The sequence below is a fragment of the Pleurodeles waltl genome, chromosome 1_1, assembly GCF_031143425.1.
Source record: "Pleurodeles waltl isolate 20211129_DDA chromosome 1_1, aPleWal1.hap1.20221129, whole genome shotgun sequence".
In the NCBI taxonomy this organism is placed as follows: Eukaryota; Metazoa; Chordata; class Amphibia; order Caudata; family Salamandridae; genus Pleurodeles; species Pleurodeles waltl.
The window spans coordinates 789,351,304-789,375,227 of record NC_090436.1 but is presented as its reverse complement, the minus strand read 5'-3'; the positions used below and the strand labels follow the sequence as shown (position 1 = coordinate 789,375,227).

Below are 23,924 nucleotides of genomic sequence, written 5' to 3'. Positions count from 1 at the left end.
GAATGCCCTAATGGAGCAATGCACAACTCACACCAAAGGCTCTTTGTGAAGTCTGTTTGGAGCAGGGGACCAGACACAACACACACCTCTACAGGAGAAGTGTCAGGTCGTGCACTGAGCATTTTGTGAGACAGAGATGTAACGAGGCCCTGGTGGTGTGGCTCACCTGGTTGGAATGTGAAGGGCAGAGAGCCGGCTTTCAACAAACTTCTGGATCAACTGTAGTTGTTAATTTGTCTTTTGAGAGACTAGATTACAGGATATTGCAAAAGCCCATTCCATTTCCACTTTAACTCGTGATTTCGGAGCCTTTTGGATGGCGTTCACAAGATGTAGCATTGCTGTTTGTAATAAACACATTTTGTAAAGTGTAGGTGTTTCACGTTGTTGAATTGGTGGGGAGTAATTAAAAGTAGATGGTAGCTAAACTGAATATAACAAACTTCGGAGTCCATGTTTTGGTGTGAAGGGGTCCTGTGGTATTGGACCAGGGCTTAAAAAGTTGATTTGTGTGTGAATACCAAATTAAAGCAGTTCCTTGTTGTGGATGTTACTTGAAGTGCAGTTTTGGTTCTTCTGTTATTGAGATTTTCACAACGCATGGGGAAAAAAACAGTCTGAGCCTTTGGTGAGTCCATCAGTCCACTAATGTAAATCCGGCTACAGTTAGCATTCATGTGACAATTGAGGTCTGTGGTGAAGGTGATCCAGGGCTTTTGGGTAGATATTGAATAGGCATAAGGAGATGGCAGATACCTTCCGAATTCCACAGTTGAGGGTGATTGACCATATAAAGAGATCGGCACTTGGTAACCTAATTTCACCTGCTTTTAAGAAAGGATGCACACAATTGAGAACAGCCTGATTTCTTATCATGGTTTTGGAGATAAAACTACTGAAGATCCTCTGGTCGACTACAGATAGGCCCACTCCATTGTTTTCTTTGCAAGCAATCTTGAGTTGTTTCTTGTAATAAGTGCTAAGGTTAACTCGGGTCTTGCAAGGGGTAGGGAAGTTATATATAAATATGCTTTGGTCTAGCTAGAACTTCAATTAGGTGTTGTAGGAAAGACCATCTGCAATACACTGGCGCCCAGATGGGTAGTTATCACCGTCATAATGAGTTTTTTGTTAAAATGGGTTCAAGGTGAAGTGGCAAATTTTCTGTAGGTCAGGAGATAATTCTTTAACCGGGATGACACTTGCCATTTAATGGTGTCTCGGACTGTCTCTTGATAGTGATAACTTATAGGCATGAGCTCTGTTCAACTGAGACCTTGTGTGAAGGTGAATAACATAAATATTTCTTGTATGCTGTTTCTATTGCTGCTCTTCATAAATGTATGACTGTTTGAATTTCAGGTGGTGTTGTTGGGGATTAGATTTGGTTGGTAGGACTCTTTAATGTAGATTTGAAAAGATAATTGTGCCATTTAAGAGTTTTTCTAAAATATTTGGGCTAGAAGGTGGAAGCATTTGGTTGTAGCAGTTTTGTGGAAATTTTGTTTAATGCTTTTGCAATTCTGTGTGTTGTGATCCATCTGTCTCCCTACTGGTGTCAACTTTATAAATTGTTGATCTGAATCGGGCATTGTTTTCTATCTGTGTGGAGTTTGGATTCTAGCAGTTTTGAGGGTAATGGTAAACCAGGTTTGTTTTGTGCAGTTTATTAGTATGCTTTGTTGTCAGTAGCATATGTGATTGTTTTGTGGTTGAAGGTGTAAGAGAATTCAACATGAAAGCATGTATTTGTCTTGAGTTCCCAAAACATTGATGAAGTTGAATTGGGTGAAATTGCAAGTTTCAACACTCTCTCGAACCATGTGCCATTTTTTCAAGCCGTCGGGTCCCTCGGTGTGTGAAACAGCAATAAAAACATTTACAGAGAGTTTTAAACAAGTACTAAATTCGGATATCTTCAATCTGTTTTAGTTTGTTACATCACACTCTTTTTTGGAACCCTTCGTAAAGTTAGGCAATTTTGGATTGCTGGTCTGGAGTTGGTGATGGAATGTCTAATTTCTATAGGATTAAGAACGGCATTTGAGCCTGTAAATTGTTAAAAGTCACCTAATTTCAAATATTAAGTTATTTCATATGTCATCATGCTCTCCCATTTCTAGGATTCATTAATAATATTGTGTATTAGGGGAAAGTGACATGTATGCTGCTTCACTGATTGGAACGCCACCTTGACTTCGAAGGAACCATGGCTGCAGACAGTGGTTGGTATGGGGCAAAATAAGCGGAAAAGCAGGAGCTAGGAGATGGGAGGTCAGAAATGTAATGCAATGCACAGGGAGGGCCAATGGCAATTTGACAATTCTGTGGAGATAACACATGACATCGCACATGCAGGAAGCAAAGGCTTTAGCACATGTGAGCCACAGGAAGGGCCCCTTAGAAATGAAACATGCTGAACCTGTTAAGACGTCCGAAACCAGCACGCGATATATGAGATCACAGTTTGTACGCCCAGTGCTGATGTGACTTTATTGATCTTGCTGTAACTGATTCCCGTTTACCAGTTTGCACACGTTTCCTATACAATAAGAAAAGTATATAAAACAATTTAAACCTATTCAGAGAAGGGTGTGAAAATTGAACATAGTAAGCAAGCAGAGCCAAAGGTGTGTGTTAAAAAATATTCACACATCAAGGAGGTGGAGAGACTGTGGTGCAAAGCACATACACAGACAGATGTGAGTAGATGTGGCTGTTTTTTTTCATTTGTTGAAATCACCTGGGAGCTAATTATTGATGTTGTTCCTTCTGTATTTGATTTGGCTTTCGTCTAGAAGAGCCAGCACATCTAGCTGTGAGTAGCATTTATAGAAAACGTGGTCTGTTGATTAGGTTGCTCTCAAGGTTGACATAAAGGGCCGGCTGAATTAGAAGAATGCCCGGGTTAGATATTGCATTGACACCTTAAACCATAGAAGAGTGCTCATTTTTTTTTCCTGTGTCCTGCAAAGCTTGTCTGGACACATGTATATGTGAAACCTGTTAGGTTGTCCACTGCATTACATTCTACTATATTAAAGTGGCAAGAGGTTAAAAAAAAAAAAAAAATGATATGTAGTCCTTCCTGTAAACCATTTTCAGTTATTTTTCAGGGACTGCAAATAAGCATCTTACCCTTGAACATGTAAGCCTCATCCAAAAAGAGACCACTGTTGAACTGACACAAAGAGCATAGTTTTCGATTTCACACAGGAAGCAATCACAGTGAATGGACAGTTTCCCACTGTTGTCATACTTTGATCTTGCAAAGCTTCTCAAAATGTTTCAATTATATAAACCAGTATCACTGGGGAAAAAGAGAAGAGCAGTACATTAACTCATGGATTTCAGTAGTGACAACCCCATATTCAATGGGATTGATGGAAATTGGTTCACTCACAAGAAAAATATTTTCTGGGGAGAAACAAAAATTAATGACATGTTCAAACACACTTTCACATCATATATCCCTAACTGGAATTCGGCATATATACATTTTATGCATGTGAGAACGCCTAGAAAACTGCAGCTTTCATAACGTTCCATGAGTACCTGAGCGAATGTTAGTGAATCCCTGAAAAGTCAGACATTTGGTCTAAATTTAGGAGTCAGCCAACTGGAGCAAATTTCTGCCTTCCTGCCCCACTGAAAAGTTTTGTAATTGACCAATAATAGTGGAAGGCTTTGGTTTTAGGATGGAAAGAACCGTAATCTGGGTGTGCCCCAAGTAGATTTGAAACGTGTTTCCTATAGCGCACTTTTACTTTACATACTTTTCTCGTTTATATGGAAACAAGATATTTTACAGTGCCTGGAATTCTGAGGCCTTACATTTTGGGCGCTGTGCATACGAGCGTTGTTTCTGTCTAAAATACCCAGGCAGGAAAATGGAAAATAGGACAGTCAGCATGTTGGAGCGAAGGAACCTACCAGCAAAGAGTAGCTTCAAAGGGGACGCAGATGTGTAGGAAAGTGGTTTGTGGCTGAACTGCTAGCACTACAGACTGTAGCTTATGTTGCAGTAGTAAGCTTCAGAAATATACGCGGATGGAGGGCTGAGTTCTACAGAATGATTAGGGACCATTTTCCAAGGAAGGAATATGGACAACAGTTTGCTGTTCTTCTGTACATGCCAGAAATGCCACAAAACCAAATTCATCTTATCGGTAGAATCGACCAGAGCTCTCATCCTTTAGGAGGAAAATTACGATTTTTGCCAGAAGATTTTAGAGTGGATCTTGGGCTGTACAAACACATCCCTACTTCGAATCTCACAACTTCGAACCTTAAAACCTAAAACTTCAAAATGAATTTGTTGATGCTTGTTTTCTATTCTTTTACAATATTCATATCATAGTTCTCCTGAGCACCTCCTCAGTACACTAGGAACACACATAGGAACGATCATAGACAAAAGAAGGTTTTACTAAAAGAAGAAGCATCGTTAATGGCCCTTGATCATGTTACTGGCAAAATAAACTTACACCTTTTAAAGGGAATAAAATGTGTACTTTCTTCTGGGTATTTTCGGACGATGCACATATTTTACTTTTGATCGTGCTTTTATTATATTTTTTAGTTGAAGGTACTTTATAGTAAAATTGGCTATACATGTGGCTGTTTCAAAAAGCTGGTTTGCACTCGGTCCTGACAACCCTTTTGAGTTGACGAAAATCCTCTTTATTTTAGAGTGTACCTTAGGGCCACATCCTGTTCATGGGAACGCGTGTATGCGCATGGCTGAAGTGTTCCTCAAATAATGTTTGTATTACCACTGCTGGGCACATACACCGCATAACCTGACGGAACCTGAATGAAAGCCATCTGGGAGCTTTGCTGTGGCCTCAGCGCTGTGTATATCATGCAGGTGCAACTGCACAACCATTTCAGAGCAGTAGTTGGATGTCCCTTGAAGTACATCGGTGTCATATTAAGTCAAAGATTGTTAAGTGGCTAGCTAATGTGGTCTCGGAGGTCCTTATTGACAGGACACAACCAAGTTTGCATATCGAATAATGAACCTGACAGCAGATAGGAATCAGTAGGCCCTTCACGACTGTCCACATATCTGCTTACCCTTGCCTAAGTAGACCAAAACAAGTTTTTGGATTTACGCCAAATTTGTCAGTCTTCATTGTGAAGTACTTAGTTTGTGCAATTATCTGCACGTGTTGGGCACCGACGCACGTTTTTGGGGACAGTGTCTTAGTTTTCATCACGAGACTTTAACTAGAGCAAGAGAAAAGCAGAATAGGATGAAAGGAGGAGGATGAGAACGACAAACTGCGACAAAGAAAGACAGCAAGGATGAAAAAGAACACGTAAAAGTGATATAAAGAGAAAGAAAGTGTAGAGTGGTGGGCATTGGAGACATTTAAAAAAGTTAGACACTGTAATGACACAGTACATACTTATAGGTTTTTTTATTATTTACCTGGTTGTGTTTTGAAAATTCTGGTTTTATTTTTATGTTGTTTGCAAAGTTTGCTTGCTTTTAACACATTAATCCATAGAGAGAGCTTGAGAGTTACTTCTAGACGCCACACTACAAGTGTCTGGAGGACCTAATGCAGCTTGCAGCAGTCCGTCCTCCTCTCAATGTCAACCTGCCGCCTCTTCAGGGCCCTTCAGATGCATGAATCGTCTCGTTGAAAGGCAGCCCGGCTGTCTTCAGTCTTCAGTTAAAGGGCACGCTGCTCCTCATCCCTCGAGACTCAGAGCTGAGCCTCTCTCGCCTGGTGGATGGTCACAGTTTCCCGAGATCAGGAGTGGCTGGCGGTATGACCTGCCACTGGACGCCAGGCTCCTACCTGACCTCTGCAGATTCTGCCAATGCTGGAAAACATGACTTACCAGCCAAGAACCGTTTGAAGCTGTGTGCCACCCAGCCCACTTGCACCATGCATTGAATTGTATTGTGCCTGTCGTGCAATGGAAGTAGCTTCTCCTCTCACTTTTTGCCCACTCACTGGGCTGATGACGGTACCTGAAGTTGGTGGCGACCACGCAATAATGAGCCCGGTCCCTATTCTCCTCAAGTTGGCTTGCCATTTTCTCTGATGGTGCCAATTTCTTTGGACAGTGTGCACACAGCAGTGGGCCAGCCCCCAGTGATTCACATTTGTTGTCAACTTTCCGACCAAACACCATTCCATAAGCGACCATCTCTGTTTACAGAATACTGAAGGCAGCACCATTTATTCTTGGCTAGTTAGCCGTTTTCGCAATGTATTTGTTTGAAATAATTAGAAGTTTATATGAGTGTATTTGGAATACAGAAGGAATTGATTTTTCATCCTACTATTGGGGAGTTGTGGGGCATACCAACAGTTTAGGGGAGCTGATACACGGGGTTTCCGAATCAGGGGTACAGGGGTAACTACTGCGTAACTTGTCTCATCACTGTTCAAGGATGTCGACAGATTGACAGTTCTAGAGATAGATACTTTTATGGATAGACTGCAGTTGTTATGCATTGTTTTCACATTTTATTCATATGCCTGACGGGGCAATTACATGCTTTCAGCAGCTGTTTAGCACACAAGTGTGTATATTGTGGACTCTGAGTGAGATCTCACAGGGAGGGATATGGAGTGTTGAGTTTCTACCCTAGATGGATAAAAAGCAGATAAAATGACATATGGAAGTGATGCTGCATCATGGCCAAAATACAACCACCTACAGCTAGCTACTATATTTTTGCTCACTGTTGAAAATGTTGAAGATTTGCTTGGTGTCATCAGTTGTTTAATCTATACAGTATGCATCTGATCTTGCCCAATGCTCTGCAGAGGACGAGGCTTGGACATAAATCCACATGTTGAGCGTCCCATTTGCCAGTTGTTGTGCTACAAAAATCTGTATAGTACTATGCATGAGGCAGTGCTTAATTTGTAAATAAAGAGGTGCCGGTGCCCAAAGCCCTCCTCTTAAACATGCGGCTGCTGCAATTAAGTCTGTGAACACAGACTACTGAGGCAGCGTAATCCTGAAGCCATCTCGGGCCTCTTCAATCCATATAAAGCCACTCCCTGCACCTTCAGCTCACTTTTGCAGCTGTTTTCTCCCTTTGTGACACTTTTTCGTTTTTCCCTTCCTCCATCTTTCCCAAATGTGTCTTTTGCTTGCAGCAAATGCTTGAGGCAGAAGAGCAAGCTCCGGCCCTCAAAAATAAGTGCTGGTGCTCAGCACTGGAAACAAGCACTAATTAAGCACTGGCATGAGGACCACATTGGAAACAACTTGCCCACAAACGATCTTTCCTCACGTGTTATGAATTAAGTCAAACCTTCTAGTAGTTTCTACTTTACTTGATCCTGTCTGCCATGAGGTGTTTTCGGATTACCCGGCATTCCTTCTTAGGTATGTTTTTAGAGTGGCATATCGAGTCTCGCTTACTGGGTACGGGCCCTACAAAGCACTGCACAGTCTCACTCTTGGACATTATCCTTTGGCCCATTTAGAACAGTGTAGTCTCACATCATGATTCTGTTTAAGTGGGCGTACAGATTTTACATAAATACAATACTTTGGACCCTACTTTCACTGTTTAGTCTCTCAGCCCTTGATTTCCCAAACACATCTTCACGTTTGTGGCGTTATGGACAGACTTCTTCTAATTATGTGACACGACAGAAAGTGATGATGTCTGAGATAGGCAGGCCGGGATGGTTGTTGGTCTACTAAAGCGAAAAGATACAACGTAAAAATGTGTCATGTTCCTTTAGTTGGGAAGTGAATGGAAATTGAATTGTAGTCTTTTCACCTTTATTGTTGTAACAAGTGTGAACACCAGACGGCCCCCTCCCATGACAGTTGCTGTTGTAAGTATTGAAAGCAGTTCCAAAGCAGTAGATAAAAAAGTAAAATATGCTTACAAAACGATAATAAAACTATGAGAAATGTTGATTGGTGACTCTTTGTACGGTTAAAACATTAGCATAACAGTTATTTACAGATTATATACTTCTTCCGATCCTAGAGACGAAAACCTGTTGAGTTTAACACATCCAAATTAGCTCCTACCTGGGTGCATGTGCGGTTTAATATTCCTACATGACCGTAAAAAAAAATCATGTTTTCATTTGAATTGGAGATTGTTTTACATCAGTCCGTTCTTGCCATACCCTCAACTAGGATTCCATTATTTTTTTTAAAAATCCTATGAAAGATTAGAGTGCTGCATTCTGGAGCACTATTTGGGCAGACCGTGCCAAGATTTACACCCTTTCCTGAAGGAGGCAGATTGTCTTTGCATTCCAAGGCCCAGCCCTTTTCAGTGCATTGTACGGGGAAAATAAACTTGTAAGAAGCTTTTGTCTAATTGCAGCCAGTAGAAAGCCACCCTGGAGGCAAATTGGGCAAGCAAAGACTTTATGACTGCAGCTTTTTTCCATCTCCTGAGCAGAGCCTGAGATGCCACGGCCCTATAAATCCTGCCTGTCAGGCCGGTAGCACGACTCGCCCTTGTCTTTTAATGAGAGAGCCCTGTCGGCAGAAAAGCCTTCACAGGCCAGGCAGCAATTTGAAGCTGGGGTGCGTGGTGGCGGGAACAGCCTCCTCAGCTTGGAAAGTATCTGAGGAAAGAAACGCGAGAAGCACGTTACAAGGTGGCCAAGCCGTGGGTTGAATGTCTTCACCGAGAGCCCGGCATTTAAAAAGCCTGCTGCTTACAATTTCCCAAAGGTCAGGTTGCTTCAAATCTCCTCTTTTTGCGCCTTGTTTGTGTTGAATTCGAGCCAGCCAGCCCGAAGTGTACCGGGAGTCCTCCCTCCCTGTTCCTCCTTCCACTAAACAGTTCCTGCTGGATCACTTTGTACAAATATAGCAAGAGGACCCTTTTTCTGGGACCAGAGGCTCCCCGAGCATTTCTTCACCATTTTTGGGAAGAATTGATCTGAGTACGGAGCGGGGGGCGCCGGGTGACATCACGCGCCCGCCGCCGCCGCCGCCGCCATTGATCCGCTTTTAGAGCCCGGCCCGGATAAAAGGAAATGGCATCAGGGCGGAAGCACGCCGCCCAGCCCCGGGCACCCGTCCCGGCCAGAGGCGCGGGTAAGAATAGACATCACGCCACCCCCGGCTGGGGCGCGTGGGAGCCCCTGGCGGCGACTGGGGGCGGTGCAGGAGGCGGCGGGCGCAGGGCCGCTCGGGGCCTCGGGGGGCGGTGCAGGCGCTGCTGCTGCGGGATGCTCGGCCGCCGCCGTCCGTCTCTGTCACAACTGCTCGGCTCGCTCGGAGGTCAGTGGCGCTCAAGTGGAGCCCAGCGGCGGCTGCTGGTGCGGGGTGGGCTCCTCTGGAGGGTGAGTACCCGCCGCTTTCTTCTCAAACGCCACAGATCGATGCATTGACGCCTGCTGGTGCACAGGTACACGAAGTGGTTTGCCCAGGATCACACACCTCTAGTCTAGACTAGGAACGAGTTTACCAGGTCCACGAATGACAATTTGACAGCGAAACCTATCCTTTTGGGGTCTCGTTTCTGTGCCGCTCCCCCTTTCGTTCCTCTTTTTCTAGTTTGGCACTTTATGGTGGGAAGAAAAAGTAATAACTATCTTTTTGTCGTACCTGACCACGTTTTTCGAAACGCAGAGGTTTGGCGGGTACCTCGTGGGTGTGTTGTCACGTGCAGTATGGAATATGCACGCGGCAAGCAGCTCACTTTTGTGCCCTTGGAAGAAAGCGTCAATTGCCGCTCTGACCGAAAAAATAGTATACACTCCTTGTTTATTCCCCGGAAATATAACATTGGCGAGAGTTTAATTTCCAATAAATGTTTGTATACTTTTCTACTCTCGCTGCGCCCTCTTTAATTTGCCCCACCTTCGCCACTCTTTACGGGGTGAAGTGAAGACAGATGCTTTTTGGGTGACACCATTAAAGTAGATCGCGGAAAGCGGTCTCTTGGATGGTGACGATGATGGGATGGGCACACTGAACCCCCGGGGAGGGCCGATGGATATGATCCACAGTACGGTGGCGCTCTCAAGGATAATTTACGGTGTCAGCCATCTGCACGAAGGTGACAGATAGTAAATGCGCCTGTGTTCTCGCCACTTACACACTCATCCGAACTTCGATGCAAGTTGAGATCCAGAGCGTCCGCCCAAGTAGTAAGTGCGAGGGTGTGATCGGGACTACGACTGGGCCAACACGCGCTGTAAACACACACATGCGTGTGCTCTCCGGGCTGTGTTGGTGTGTAGTCCTGCTTGGGTTCGAATAATGTTATTCTCGGCAACATCCCCCCCCCCCCCACCCCACACACACACACACACTTTCACCTGTTTTAAAGTAAAGCACTGTATTGTCCTGTCTGCTCAGAGGCTTCAGGAAATTATAATCGGGCTTTAGGCATCGGGCATGGTTTCTAGTCGAGAATAGAATGTGGCGGAAGGGATGCTCATTTCGTTGTTTTATAAGGCGTCCGCCAGTCGAATCCGTCCGCTTCTAGGCGCCGTTTCCTTTCTCTATCGCGGTTCGCGAGGATAGTGTCTGAAAGCTGGCTGGGTCGGGGGGAGGGTGGTTCGGTCGCTAGAGCACGGGGTGGGTCTGTCTGTTCAGGGCGCTGAGCCGGTCCTTGGTATGGGGAGGGCGGGGTGGGTCGCTCGGTCCTGAGGCTGGACTCGCTGTCCTCCGGTCCTGCCGGCGGTTCAGTGAGCCCCTACAGTAAAGTGCCTTGTATCCATCCCGACGAACCGCCCCTGGGTCGCCACGGCTGCTAGCCAAGGGACCCCGGAGGGTCTTAAGATGAACAATGAAGGCGCCGGGCCCTTTCCAGCACGCGCAGCTTCTCCATGTGTAACTTTATCCAAACTCAGAGGAATGCGTGCAAGCAAATAGAATACTTTTAGGAGTGGTTCCTTTGAGGCATATTTTATTTCATTTTGTTATTATTACTATCATCGTCATTATCGTGTCACTTTTCAAACAATAAAACGTAGGGGGGGGGGGATCGCCCGCACAATTCGGAAAAATGTTACCAGCAATGAAATCGCAGTACTGTTTTGTATTTTTAAATGTTGTGACTTGAGTTCACCATAACTGGTGATACACGGCGGATTGCAGCGTGAGAGAAGCACGGCCTGAATATGTTTGCAGTCTGCCCTGTTCGTGTTGTGAGGCAGTAGCAGGCTCCGGGCTACCGTTCTCCACTATAAACCCTGCATTCTCAGAACTGTCCTTGAATTTCTGGGGAACTTTTGTTAGTTAATCTGAAGGCTAATAATTGGCTGTTAATAATCTCTTAAGAGGGCACCGTCAGTACGGGACTCGCAGATAGTAATTTTCAGTGGACTAATATTACTGCTTCTCACAACAGTTGTAGCTGACACATCGAACATCTTAAGTAGAGTTGTCTCATAACACATAGCTGTAGATGTTATTTCACGACTCCGCAGTGCTCCGTTTAACATCCTTCAAAAGACAAAAGGCTGAGTTGACCCTCTGCAATTAAGATCGACACATTACAATTTCTACTCCAGTCTCTTCCGTAGCCCCTCAGCCCACTCAGCTATCTTGTGCGCGATGTTCTTTACATTCACTGGTTTAGCTCTGTGGACTCTGCGGCCAGGTCGCAAGACTAGTCGAGGTAGCGAGGAAGACAAGGGTAATGGAACTGCACCTTGAACATGGGAAGCTCACGATACGTTTTGAATTTACCACCTTCTTCCTGGAATCACCCACCGTGCCCGAATCAGTTATTTTTTCAATCGGAAGTCAACTGTTTTCATACCCAGGAAGGAGATAGTCACTGTGCAAACATTACAAAACCCGCTTTGTTTGGAAGGACTCACTTCGCCCACTGGATTTTAAAGCCACTGTTTCTGAATGGGATGTCCAGTTAAGTCCGACCAGCAGGGCCTGAGGGCCCAGAGTGAGGCACTGTTTGGGCCTGAGCGCAGAGCGAGAGTCCTGTGGCCAAAAGCATCCTATAGTCCTAAAGTGTGGGCTCCGAGGCCTCCTCAAGATAACACAATCCCGTTATTTACTAGTGGAAAGGATGACCTCACGTTTCTTGGCCCCTTGGTGTACATCCACGCACCCTCCCTTTGTTCGAGGCCACCAATATTGGGACGTTATTATCAACCATTGTTTCCACTGTTTTCTCTTCATATCGAGGTTCAGCGGAAGGTGGTCAGAGCGGGGTCTCCACCCGCGACCACAGGCAACACAGTTAGCAATCTGCGTCCTGCAGCTGCCTATACAAATGTGACTTCTCCTTGTTAATAATTATTTTCATTAGAACAAAAACCGACTCGGAGCCATTTTTAAGTTAACGTGAAACGCACACATATTGCCTTCTAACCGTCAACGGTTTTATTATTATAGTCTAATTTGACTATCACTAAAGAAATACATTTCCGCAGCGTGGACCAACACACCAGAGGCACAGAAGACCACACCCAGTTGAGCATTGCTAAGTAAATTGTTATTTACTCTACGTTCCCACCGGTTGCAGTATATGTAGTTTATTTGTCGTTGACCATGTACTGTCATATTGTTCTGCAGATCTTTTCTCGTGCATGATTTCTGTTTACACGGCTGGCGTAGGGACATACTGTGTAAAATGGGGATTCTTATTGTCCACCCCCTAAAATCCCGCAATAGTTATTAAAAATTAAGACTTGATTCACGGCATTGCACACTGAAAAAGTGCGTGGTTTTAACTATTTCTTCAGGATGAACAAGTAGGTGGCTGTTCTTAAACAAAAGACATCAGGTTGTACAAGGGTGTGATAAAAGTAAATTTTGATGCAGCACCATGTACCTCGTATTTGCCTTTTGTATGCATAGATAATACCATGACCACTCGCAACTTTATAGCATACACTCAGAAAATAACCTTTTCAAATCTGAGGGCTTCACATTCCAGAAACAAAGCGTGACAGAGGGTGCTGTGGCTTCACTAACAATGAGCAACTTTCTCAAATTCTGTAATTCGGATGTTGTTTGTCAGAAAGGTGCAGCAGTTTACAGAGCGCATAGCCCAATAAACTAGTCTCAATACTGGACATGGCACAGTATCTGTGCGGGTCACTAAATCATAACTGTGGAACCTCCTGGAACCCAAGCTAAGAGCATAAGAAAGCTTCCTTCCTCTACAGAAAGAAACATCACTTTTATTAAGGTCTTTACAATGTGTTTGCAGCAAAGCTCTGTTTTCTACCTACACTGGCCGTTGTATGTAATCTGCCCTGGCTTCACATGTATGCGCGCCCCAGAGTGTTCGGATCATGTCACTAGGGGTGCGTAACAAGTGTCATATCAAATTCATTATGTGGTTCTTGATGCAAGATCACAGATTCGAAGTCACAAAAGGGCGAATTCGAGAGCACTGCCTCTATCACCTGCCCGCCATTTTATGCTGTCTTCCACTTCTGGAGCTTGAAACTGTTCTTTTTTAAAATAAAATACTCCTATCAAATAATAACCTGTTTAAAAAAAATCTAAATTAGAGTGCTGTATGCTGGTAGCACATGGAGAGTAGTTGGCTGTGTGCCTCAAACACACCTACTGGAGGAAGCAGGGGCAGTGGGGACAGGGAGTGTGGGATGCTTTGTAATGAAGGTGATTTTGTTCCTGTTTAGTGTTATGTTTACGACCTCTGCCAAGCCTCTGATTGGTGACCTGGCAGCAAGGAGACTTAGACAGTCTGCTGTGGGACGGCTGTTCAGTTTGTCTGAAGGATCTTTACAAAATGGCGTCTGTGTGAGGTTTTGATATGAGGTCTGTTGATTCAGTCCGGCGGAAGTTCCCATCTGCCCCCTCCCCTCTTTCGACGGTCCCCTAATGATGTGATTACTTGCTCCTCAGGGTTATTTACTATCCTGCACTCTTTCTGTGTAGGAAAGCAGTCTTTATTGCGTTGTTAGCTCGCACCTGGCTGTCAAAGATGGGAAGGAAAAAAGGTCCATACCGGAAGGAGGGGGCGGTGGGTGGAAGTGAGCTGGGATTATTGGGAGGGCTGACTAGGGAGGATGTCTGTCCTAATTATATCTGACCAGTGAAGCTTTACAACAGCGAAAAAACTTCCAGTTTTCAAGCTGATGTTTGTGCTTCATTTGGCTTGTGACCTTGGTGTCCAGTCTGTCTACCTCTCTAATGGTGTGAGGGCCAACACACAAGGGAGCACACTTCTTGATTCAGGGCCTAGCTTTTGTTTCCCCACAGCAATTTGAGAAGAAGTTAAAATACCCCTCCAAGGATAATTAGTGCCCTTTAAAATTGTCACACCGCTCCTAAGATGTGTTCATGTATGACATTTAGCATGGTATATGCCAACTCTCCCCCGTCCCCCGCGCTCCCGTTCATGTTCTAATGCAACTTTCTAGTAGCCTGTTTCTTTATTCTTCGAACCAAAATGGCAACTGAGAAGCCCTTCTGGCTTTGTGCGCAGCACTTGGTCATTACTTATTTTTTTCTGTGTGGGTTTCATTGCCTATATTTATTGGTGACTTCTTAGGCGCCACACGCCTCTTGCAGATCACCTTAGGCCCCGTTTCCCCTTTAATGTTGGGATGCTGTCTCCCAGGCCAGTCCTCTGAAATCATTTAATGACCATGCTTAGTAGGAGGGTCCTCCCCATGACCACCCCTCCCCGTCTTTTCCCTTTCCGCCACCATCTCATTTCCCTCCTTTTATTCTTATCATATGGACTTGCTCAAGTGAGTGTTTAGTATGTGGGTGGCTTTCTCGTTTAGACAACTGACTATGCTACCCTTCCTGCACTAGCAAAGCACCCCGCCCTGCGCCTGCACCCCTCAGCCACTGGCACATCCCATACCATGTGTGTCCCATAACCATGGACTCCAACCCGCCATGATAATGGTTCACTAGAGTAAACTGTGTTTGATCTGTGCTAAATGTGGCGAGATTAAAAGGCTCAGGATTATGAGGTCTTAATCAGGGCTGGAGTAGATTCTTACAAAATGCCGGCAGCGTAAACACTCACGGTTTTGTGGAGGTGGACCAGAAACGTCTGGCTGTAATGTAAACACATGCTATAATTACACAGGCCTTTTGTGAGAACATATCATCTTGTGCAACCAACCAGCCTAACAGTCCTCCTGTCTTGTTTGCAGCTTCTTCCAGACCAGCTGGTCCTTCTTCTGGAGTGTCTGCTGGAAGAGAGGACGTTATGTGCCAGAAGCCTTCAGCGCTTGGAGAGAGTGTACGGCCTCCGTGAGCAGGATGCAGAGGTACCTCATCACAACCGCCCTGAGATGTTGAGCAGCAGTCACTGAGCCCCCATCTTGGAATTCTTACATTCAGTTAATAGTGCCAGGGCTGCTCAAGGCCGGACCATTTCCTGTAGAGTTTGGATGGGACTGAAGGAAGGGCAAGTGAATGCCTGCCTCAGCCTAAGAGTGTGCCTCCTGTAAATGTTTGCATTTAGCGAGCCTCGGAAGATGTGGGTAGGAGACCGTGACAGTCATAGTGCACGACAGAGAGCAGAAGTGGTTTAAAAACTCGCAGTTCATGGCACTGATGTGATACCCATTCATTATTTTTCATATTTCATGGGCATTGCGGTAGTACTGGTATCATTTTGTGACCTACATTGTTTATTATAGCTGATAGTTATGAGCAGCTCAATTATAGCTGATAGTGTGTGAGTCCAAAGAATGGCATTTCAAGGTTTTGGTGAGATTTTAAAATCTACTGCCCTCCAGCTCGTGGTTCATAATGACTGGAAACCCCTTTTAAGCCATTCTACGGCCTAAGAGGTTCCTCATTATGTAGTTTCTACATTAACACTATTTAAAATTTGTACTGCACTTTGTGTTGTAAGCATATTAATGAATTGCTCGTTTTTATTTTCTCCCGTCAGTTTAAAAAATGCTTGTAACTGAATTCATTGCATGTCGTATGCTCTTTCTACTTTGCAGGTTTTGGAAATATTGTGTCTACAGTAGCATGATTTATTTATTTTTTTCTAATATTTTTAATTTTGGTAAAATGAACACTTTCTGCTGACTTCTTTAGTAGTTGTGTGCCAACTAAATTCCAATTAATTAAACAATAAATCGACATAATCACACAATAAAAAATAAAACTACTAAACCCAGTACAGTTACAGAAAATGATTTTAACTGTTAAGTTTGATCGCTGCAGGGAAATATATTTGTCACCCATAGTACAGAATATTGGCGGATTTTAGCGCATAAAGGCCGGAAGCGATATTTATTTTCTGGAAAAACAAATGCATTTTTAATGGTTTCCATGTATTCAGTGCTGGCATAGGAGCCACAGTACCCTTGTGCTCTCCGGATCATAATAAGATTGGATTTTTATGGCAGTCATTAAGATTGAGAGGGCAAGAAATCTGCCTCATTATTGTTAGATTAGAATGGCCGCTAGGATACTGTGCAGCGTTTTAGAGCCCTCATAAATTTAAATACGCATTTTAAGAACTTCCGGACAGAGGCGTTCATTTTGGAAAGTAAAGGCCTAGAAACCCTGGCGTCTCCTCACAGAGACTGCTTGGCCCCACCAGACAGCCAGCTCGCAGTTGTTCCTGCAGGCCTCCGAACATTGGATTATTTTATAATTAGTGCGCAGGCCTCTTTATTTGTATCAGTTCACATTGGTGTAGATGCTGCAGGAGCAGGGACAGCGAGGACTTCAAAGGCCAGATCAAAGGCAGGGTGCTGGCATATAATACCAGCAGAGCTCAAGATTTTAATGACCCCTAAAGGAGTCCAGCTATCATTTCCTGCTGCTTGGAGCGCCTAGCACACAGCCTTCCCCCGAGCAGTGCTTTGTACAACACCACGTGACCTCACCCAAGGACTATTTATCTTCAGCTTTTTATCTTGCCGGCCAAGGTGAAGGCAAGGGCTTGATCGCCAGACCTGTGCGGCGTGTATTCAAGTAGATAACATTTCCATTAGACTTTGCGCAGAACGCGGCAGCATCCAGCCATCTTGCCATTCACATTTATTTGGTTCTGATTGAGGAGTGATCTGACTCGTTTTGATACCTCCAGCCTTTAGAGAGAGAGTCCTACAGTGATATTTGCAGTGGAATAGACACGTGCATGGAATGAGACTGGGAAGCCCCTTGGAATGTTGCTGCCTTGTCCCCTGAGAAAAGGGTCCTTTCTTTTTTCAGTTGTTTTAATTAATCCCTGGACCGTACAATCAGATTTTTAAGGATAGGATTGCTCTGCAAAGAGGCATCCGAGAGTGATGTAGTCTGAAAATCACACGGGCTCATAATATGACGTGTGTCCCTTTGAGCTGGGAAAGTATATGTTTAGCCCTTTTCCCACCAAATTGTCACAGTGAACAATATTACCACACATTACTCTGGTCTTGGAATGTTTTTTTTCTGGCTGCTTTAATGCAATGACCTCTTCAACTCGAAAGATCTGAACAAGAGCCTCGATATAGGTAAGATTCCCCACCAATAAGGTGATCAGTGAACTGAACCACAAAATACATTAACAAAGCCATTGCCCATAGCTATTGTAAATTTGGAAGCATGCCCATCTTTAGAGCACTGTCTGCATTGTGCAGTGTCCTCCAAAGCTTTTGGTGGTGCTCCTCTTGCCGGGAAGAAAACAGAGGAAAGGATTGAGAGAGTGTGAAGGATTAGAAATTACTTGTGGTCACGTTACATTAGACTAAATGTTTGTTAGATACAAAACACCTTTAAAAATCATACCCACAGATGCTAATGATGCATCTATAGCAGTGGTTCCCAACTTTTTGACTTCTGTGGACCCCCACGTTATCAGAACAGGAACCCCCACTTAATCATTATTGGAATCTGGGGACCCCCCAACGAGTCATTGCTTAAAGCTGGGGACCTAATCTGTTACATTTTTTAAGCAGCTGCGGACCCCCTGAGGAAGCTTTGCGGACCCCCAGGGGTCCCCGGACCACAGGTTGGGAACCACTGATCTATAGGATTTCAATGATTTCTGACAGGCAGTTCGAATCTTCAAGAAGACCGAATATTAAAAGATTAAACCCAGGCCTATGCTGTAGAACTTCTCTATGGTTTTGTCAGAATTGCTGTTTATACCTCTGAAGAGATTCTGAATAGGATGTCACTGTCCTCTAAACAAGCTTGTTTGACACCACTAGCAACTCTACAATCACATTGTGGAAACAGATGGAAGGCACAAATGCAGTATCAGTCGTGGCTAGAAAAAGAAGGCTTATCAGGGATGTTTCCTTAAACGAATGTGGTCTTCTCATCCAGTGCCATTCCAAGGTGTGTTCCCGCCCTAGGGGATTAAAGATATTCCCTTCACCCGGCAAGGCCGCTATCTGTACAGTTTGTATGGGCAGTCCAGTCTTGTTTTGCTCTAGAAGAGGCCCACTCTTCACCTATAGAGAGAAGGTTGAAAACTTGACCGTGAATAGGAGGCAGCCATGGGCAGAATGGTGCAAGAATTCTGTAGGGAAAAAAACGCAGAAATGCATAGCAACCGTTGGGCACTCTTATAGATGTGTGCCACATGTAAGCATTCAAGAACAAGGCACAACGATAAGGTCCATATGGCATGATTGTATTAAACACTCACCAGTTTTCTGAAAAGTATTCATTTGAATGTAAAACTGCAGCACTGATACATATGTGGAATATAGGTGTCAGCTTTCTAAGATGGTGTAACTAAGAGATTCTGGATTGTTTTTCTCTATGGTCTGTTGTTCTTTATATGCTTTTAGGCTGAAAACAAAATAATGTGTTTGTCATATTTTGCCTGTTTCATTTTATCCAAAAGGTTTCTTAAGTAGTTAAAATGTGGTTGATTACATGGGGGTAAGGAGTTCCTGGCGTAAACCTCCGCAGAAGCTCAGCAGTTTTCCAGCCAGCTGGGTGATGAACATCAAAGCAAATACCTAACATTATTAGCTAGACCTAAAAAAAACAATCTGATCTCTTTAAATCATCCACAAACTGAAAAACGTGTCTCTGTCCTGTGCAGTTTTATAAGCAATAATGGGAAACCTATTGCTCCATATCTAATTTTAAGCCACATATTTATTTCAGAGAGTATACATTATCTTAGGTGCAAAATTCTCCCTCACTGTCGACGTTAAAAATACGTCTAGTCTTATTTATTTGGGAGTTTTATAAAGTGTGGCATGTCTCATTTCAATTTCTTCAGAGCACAAAAGGCTTGCACAGAAAGTATGCTTTTGGTCGTTAATGTTGGCAGAGTTGAGTCCAATCGGTGAAGTAAAACCTCGTCCAGTGCTTCAGTCGAAGTCCCTTTCTTGTGTGTCGATCTGTTGTGGGTGAGTTTGAAAAGTTGTATTTCACTTTGTTTTCTGAAGCGGGCATAGCTCGGTTTGGTTCTTGCTTTTTTAGTTCAAGAGATTCTACAGGTGCATGGTCTGGGTTGTCAATATCTGTCTTCATATTTCAACTACTTGAAGCCTCATTGGGTGATGCGGTGTAGCCTTTGAGCAAACATTCCTGGTGGCTTCATAGTGCAGGATGGAGAGCGCAAGTATTCCTGGCATTTCCACAGTTAGGCTTTTTAGACGGTGAAGAGGACTTCAGCTTTGGTGCACTAGAAGCCTGTAGGACACTTTTAGTTTTTGGCTTGATGTGTTTGCCTTTGCAGAGGCTCCAACTAATCCTGCCTGGCTAATCACAGTATGCACAATACGCCTTCGTCTTATGCTCTTTACATGTAACGCGGAAGTACAGGACTTTATCAAAATCCACAAAAATAATAGGTTAACTCAGTGTGGATAACTCGATGTGTTACAGTTCCTGGGGCAAAAATGTCAGCTCAATCTGTAGGTCAAAGAATCGAATCCCTGGAGGTTGACACACAGACTCGGCATTTCATTCTCCTTGAGTTGAAAAAACGAGCACCACTAAGTTGGGTAATGGTAACACTGCTCTTTACTGGGTGATGAGCTGCTGCAGGGCTGACAGCAAGTAGTATATGAAAAACGCTATTTGTTGTTCAGTACATAATATGTATGGCAATGACCACCGCATATAATCGCCCTTCACTGTTTGAAGTTGCCCTTGTTTGCTAATCGCGAGTGTTAATCCAAGTAACACAAAAATATGAACACTGGAAGCCATTGAACGGATAGTTGTCTTTCCTTGTGTCATCCTATGCTGTGGCAGTTATAGTGTACAAATGTTGTGTTGCTATATTTACTACTCTGGTGATTGTCATGTGTCCTCTGTGCTGTGTAGGCTAACTTAGGTTTTGTGAAGGAAACAAGCATTGTTTTTGTCCGCAGAGATTGTTTAATATTATTTCCATTGTAAACGTGAGGTGTTTAAAATACCCTTGTCCTATCCATCAAGCAGTAGGTCGACCTCTGAGCAAAATATGCATTGGACGCCACCAGGTCACTTCAACCTTTATACCACGGTTTTCTTCTTAACAAGTTTCTCCACTGGCATTAGTGCGAATAAAGCTTTTTTGTAATACCCATAACCACAGAGAAAAGTGCACATCTCCATTGCTCTGCGTTTTGCACAGATTGCCTTTAGGAGTCATTCTACCCCATTGTCAATTGTAGTTTTTCAATGAGGAATCATTTCCCACTATTTTCTATGCTTTCTATACTAAATTAGAAACAGACTTACTAGTTCGTCTTGCAGTGGTTGTAAAGTTCTCCAGGCTGAGATATTGCAATGGGGGATTTCATAGATGTGGGGGAAGGGAGGAGTTCATGTTACTTTTATTTCAGACCAATATTTAACGTTTTGACTAATTTTTAGCTCACTTTGTCAAACCCATCCTATGGTGTTCGGCAAGTACAAATCTTTATGAAAAATCATAGCTTCCATCAAGACTATAGAGCATGAGGATTCTCTTGAACAAACGTTTTTTCCTCTTAATTATCCTCAGTTTATACATTCAAAGAGTGCTTGTATGGTTTCGCTGTTCTCTGCTAAATTTGTATTTTTGCCCAGGAGATTTATTTGCATTGCAGTGGATGTAGACAACAATTTGTTCCCACAGAAACCAGGCGAACTTCCTTTACGGTTAATTCCCATGTCCCCACCAGTGTGTTTTTCTTTTTAGCAGTATCCTAGATATCAGACCTGAGTTTTCTATGGTCATCTCTATGCAGATAGGCAGGCTAGGCATATGCTGCCTTGGAACTTGAGCTGCAAGCTCTCCTGGGTGAGTGCTGCATACTTTTTTTACTTTAGTGTGGTGGGGAGCTGGTCTGTCCTAGCTCAAGGGTATCAGTGTTCTACTTAGAAGATGCCCCGAATCCAGTTAGATTCGAAGCACATTATCACTCATCATGAACCTTGTCTGAATTTTGGTGTTCAGATATTCCAAGGTTCGAAACACGCCTCTCTTGAAACTCCATAAATAGGAGCAAGCAGCTGTTGTATATACACTCTGCCCCTAGGCCAATAATTAATGCACAAAGTAAGTAAGTAAGTTCATAACCACTGAACCCTTACCAGCCATAGGGGCTCCGTGGGTGTTAGTCCTTCAAGTGCCTGCACGAACAAAACTGTGCAGTAGGTAAGAAGGGGTCGCAAACCCCACCTTACCTTAACCTGATCACCCTGCATTGCAGATATTTCCTAGTGTTGGGTGTTATCATTTGAAGAGACCTGCAGCTGATCACTCTTGTTTCTGTAGTTAGGGAGGGCAGATTGAGAAGTGTAGGAATAATATTGTATTTTGGTACTACAGATAATTGGTGGAAGCCCACAAATAGTGGTGATTGTGTAAATAAATGCAGGCGATGTTGCAAAGTTGATAACTCCTCGGATCCGTGTGTGTGTGTGTGTGTGTGCATGCGGGGAGTTGCTGCTGTGTGAGCTAGGGTCTTTAGTGACACTCATTTTCATAGTTACCCACATGGACATCACAATAAGCTCAACTGCTCAAACATCTTAGTTATAGTGTTTGGAACAGGAGATCCCCACTTGGATGGCCTCCAATCGATAGGTTGGGGCAGATGGCCAAGGGCAATGCCATGTGTACATTTTGAATTGTGGTGGAAGCCTGTAAAGACCAGTGAAGTCTAGATCCTTCTCATAACGGTTGGAGGTGGAGGGCTAAGTAAGGGATGGTAAAGGCCAGCTGCAGGGCTCAACTTAATTTACCAGAAGGACACTTTGGAGTAGGCATCTCTTACACTACCTGGATGTCCAACAGCTGCCTCCTGGAGGCAACTTTAGATTGATGTTGGGCTAGTTGTGCAGGTTTGAGAATTAGTGATGTGAATAACCTTGTATGTCCTTGATGATTTTATATGCATTGTTTATGCTTTCTCCTGTTTGTAAGATAAGGCCTGAGAAGTGTTGTTCTCAAATCAACTAGATGGGTCTCAGGCTAAATCTTTATAACTTTTGGTCGGGTGGGGGAGAGAGGTTTTTATGGGTAGTCTTGTTTTTGGCTCTCCCCTCTCTACTCGGCGGGCCCCTCTCCTATAAAGAAGGTAGTAAGGGGGTAAGGGGTGCGGATACTTGTGGAGCCTTTGCCTCAAACCTCAGACCAGAAGCTGAGTGTGAGTCCCCAGTACATTTGTATATTTTCATGTAGAGTGAAGGCCACCTGAAGTCTTGAGTCCGGCTCACTGATATCACAAGTTATGTAGTCACTGCCCTCTTTTTAACATATTCCATGATCCTATTGTGTGAATGGGCTTTGATTTGTGGCCCTGCATGTGCATCCTTCTGGTGGCAGTCCTGAGATAGGTCTTACCACCAGACCTTCATAATACCTGTACAATATCGTTTCATGGGTGTCAAAATATTTTACTTGGTGTTTCCTCCTGTTTTGTTGAGCTTTCCATTTCTTTTTTTACTTTTTTTTCACCCGTATTCATTTTTCATTCATCCATACATCTGACCAATGAAAATCTACCTGATTTAGCCCCAGCTTTATTGGCCCTAGTCATAATCTCCATTTTACAATTGCCACTGCAAGCCATTTAGGCTGCCATGTTTGAAAGTGGATACTAGTGCTTTGGAGGTGTGGCGACTCATGTTGGACAAGGGAGCAAATAAATGTAGGTCCAGGTAGTCTGGTCCTGAGCATCTAGCTGTATGTGACAGAAATATTTGATGTAAAAGCTATTCAGAGGCAGTCATTATCTCACCTTATCGTCCTCCTTTGATTTCTACTGCATTCTTGTTTGCAGTAGTTATGGTTCTCTCTCTCTTTCTTTTCCTTTTTTTTTTTTTTTTTTTTTTTGGCACCCTGTTTCCGTTTCCGGGAGGTTTGTCTTTGTTTATTTATACTCCCTCCATACCTTATCTTTAGACTCATGACCCTTTCCACCAGAGTAATTTAAGCATTAAATTTGGTGGATTAGCTTTCTTCTGCTGAGCCCTGGAAAGGTTATTGAGAAGGTGTTTGAGTAGGAGTATTCAGTTTCAGGACATTTCTCTTTATACTTGAAGATCATTAGGTGTGAGGCCTCTGGGGAAAATTGCTATAAATTTTCAGAAATGTTAAGGGCACGGTTCCTAGCTAGATCAAAAGAAATTCCCACGTGGAAAAGGAGCCGTTTTTACACAAATGCTCCATTGTGCATAGGGCCTGCCCATAAAACCATTGCCATAAAACATTCAAATATAAATTTACTGACTGCGGTTTATTAGCACCGAAATAGAACGCGCATTAGTTTTAGTTTCATATGTCTGAAAATTGTGATCCTTTTGAAAATTAATTATTTTTCTGCCACAATCGCTCGCAGGCCATTGCTCAAAATCAGACATGCGTCACCCTCCCGCCACATATCAGGGCTGTGTCTCTGCCCCCTCTCCTGTGTCTCTGGCCTGCCGTTAAGGTCACCTCTAAACCCAGTGACCTCCCAGACAATAATTGCACTCTTCCATGCTTACAACACGAAGAGCACGTGGCACCGAAGAACTCGCCAACAGATGCCAACATAAGGTCATCACCGTAGGGTTTGGCTTGAATATCGTTCTTTACAGTCCACATGCCA

General features: G+C 43.8%; 1 protein-coding gene across 9 annotated transcripts in view; it reads left to right on the top strand.

Moving 5' to 3' along the window:
* AOPEP (aminopeptidase O (putative)) overlaps positions 1-23,924 on the top strand; it is a 1,364,679-nt gene that overhangs the window by 1,275,713 nt on the left and 65,042 nt on the right. For 6 of the 9 annotated variants that reach the window (XM_069228080.1, XM_069228005.1, XM_069228023.1 and 3 more), the window contains one exon: positions 15,087-15,203. The exons of the other annotated variants lie outside the window; for them this stretch is intronic. In XM_069228080.1, the coding sequence (XP_069084181.1) occupies positions 15,087-15,203 (117 nt within the window). The remainder of the gene's footprint in view (positions 1-15,086; positions 15,204-23,924) is intronic. 9 annotated transcript variants of the gene reach the window in all.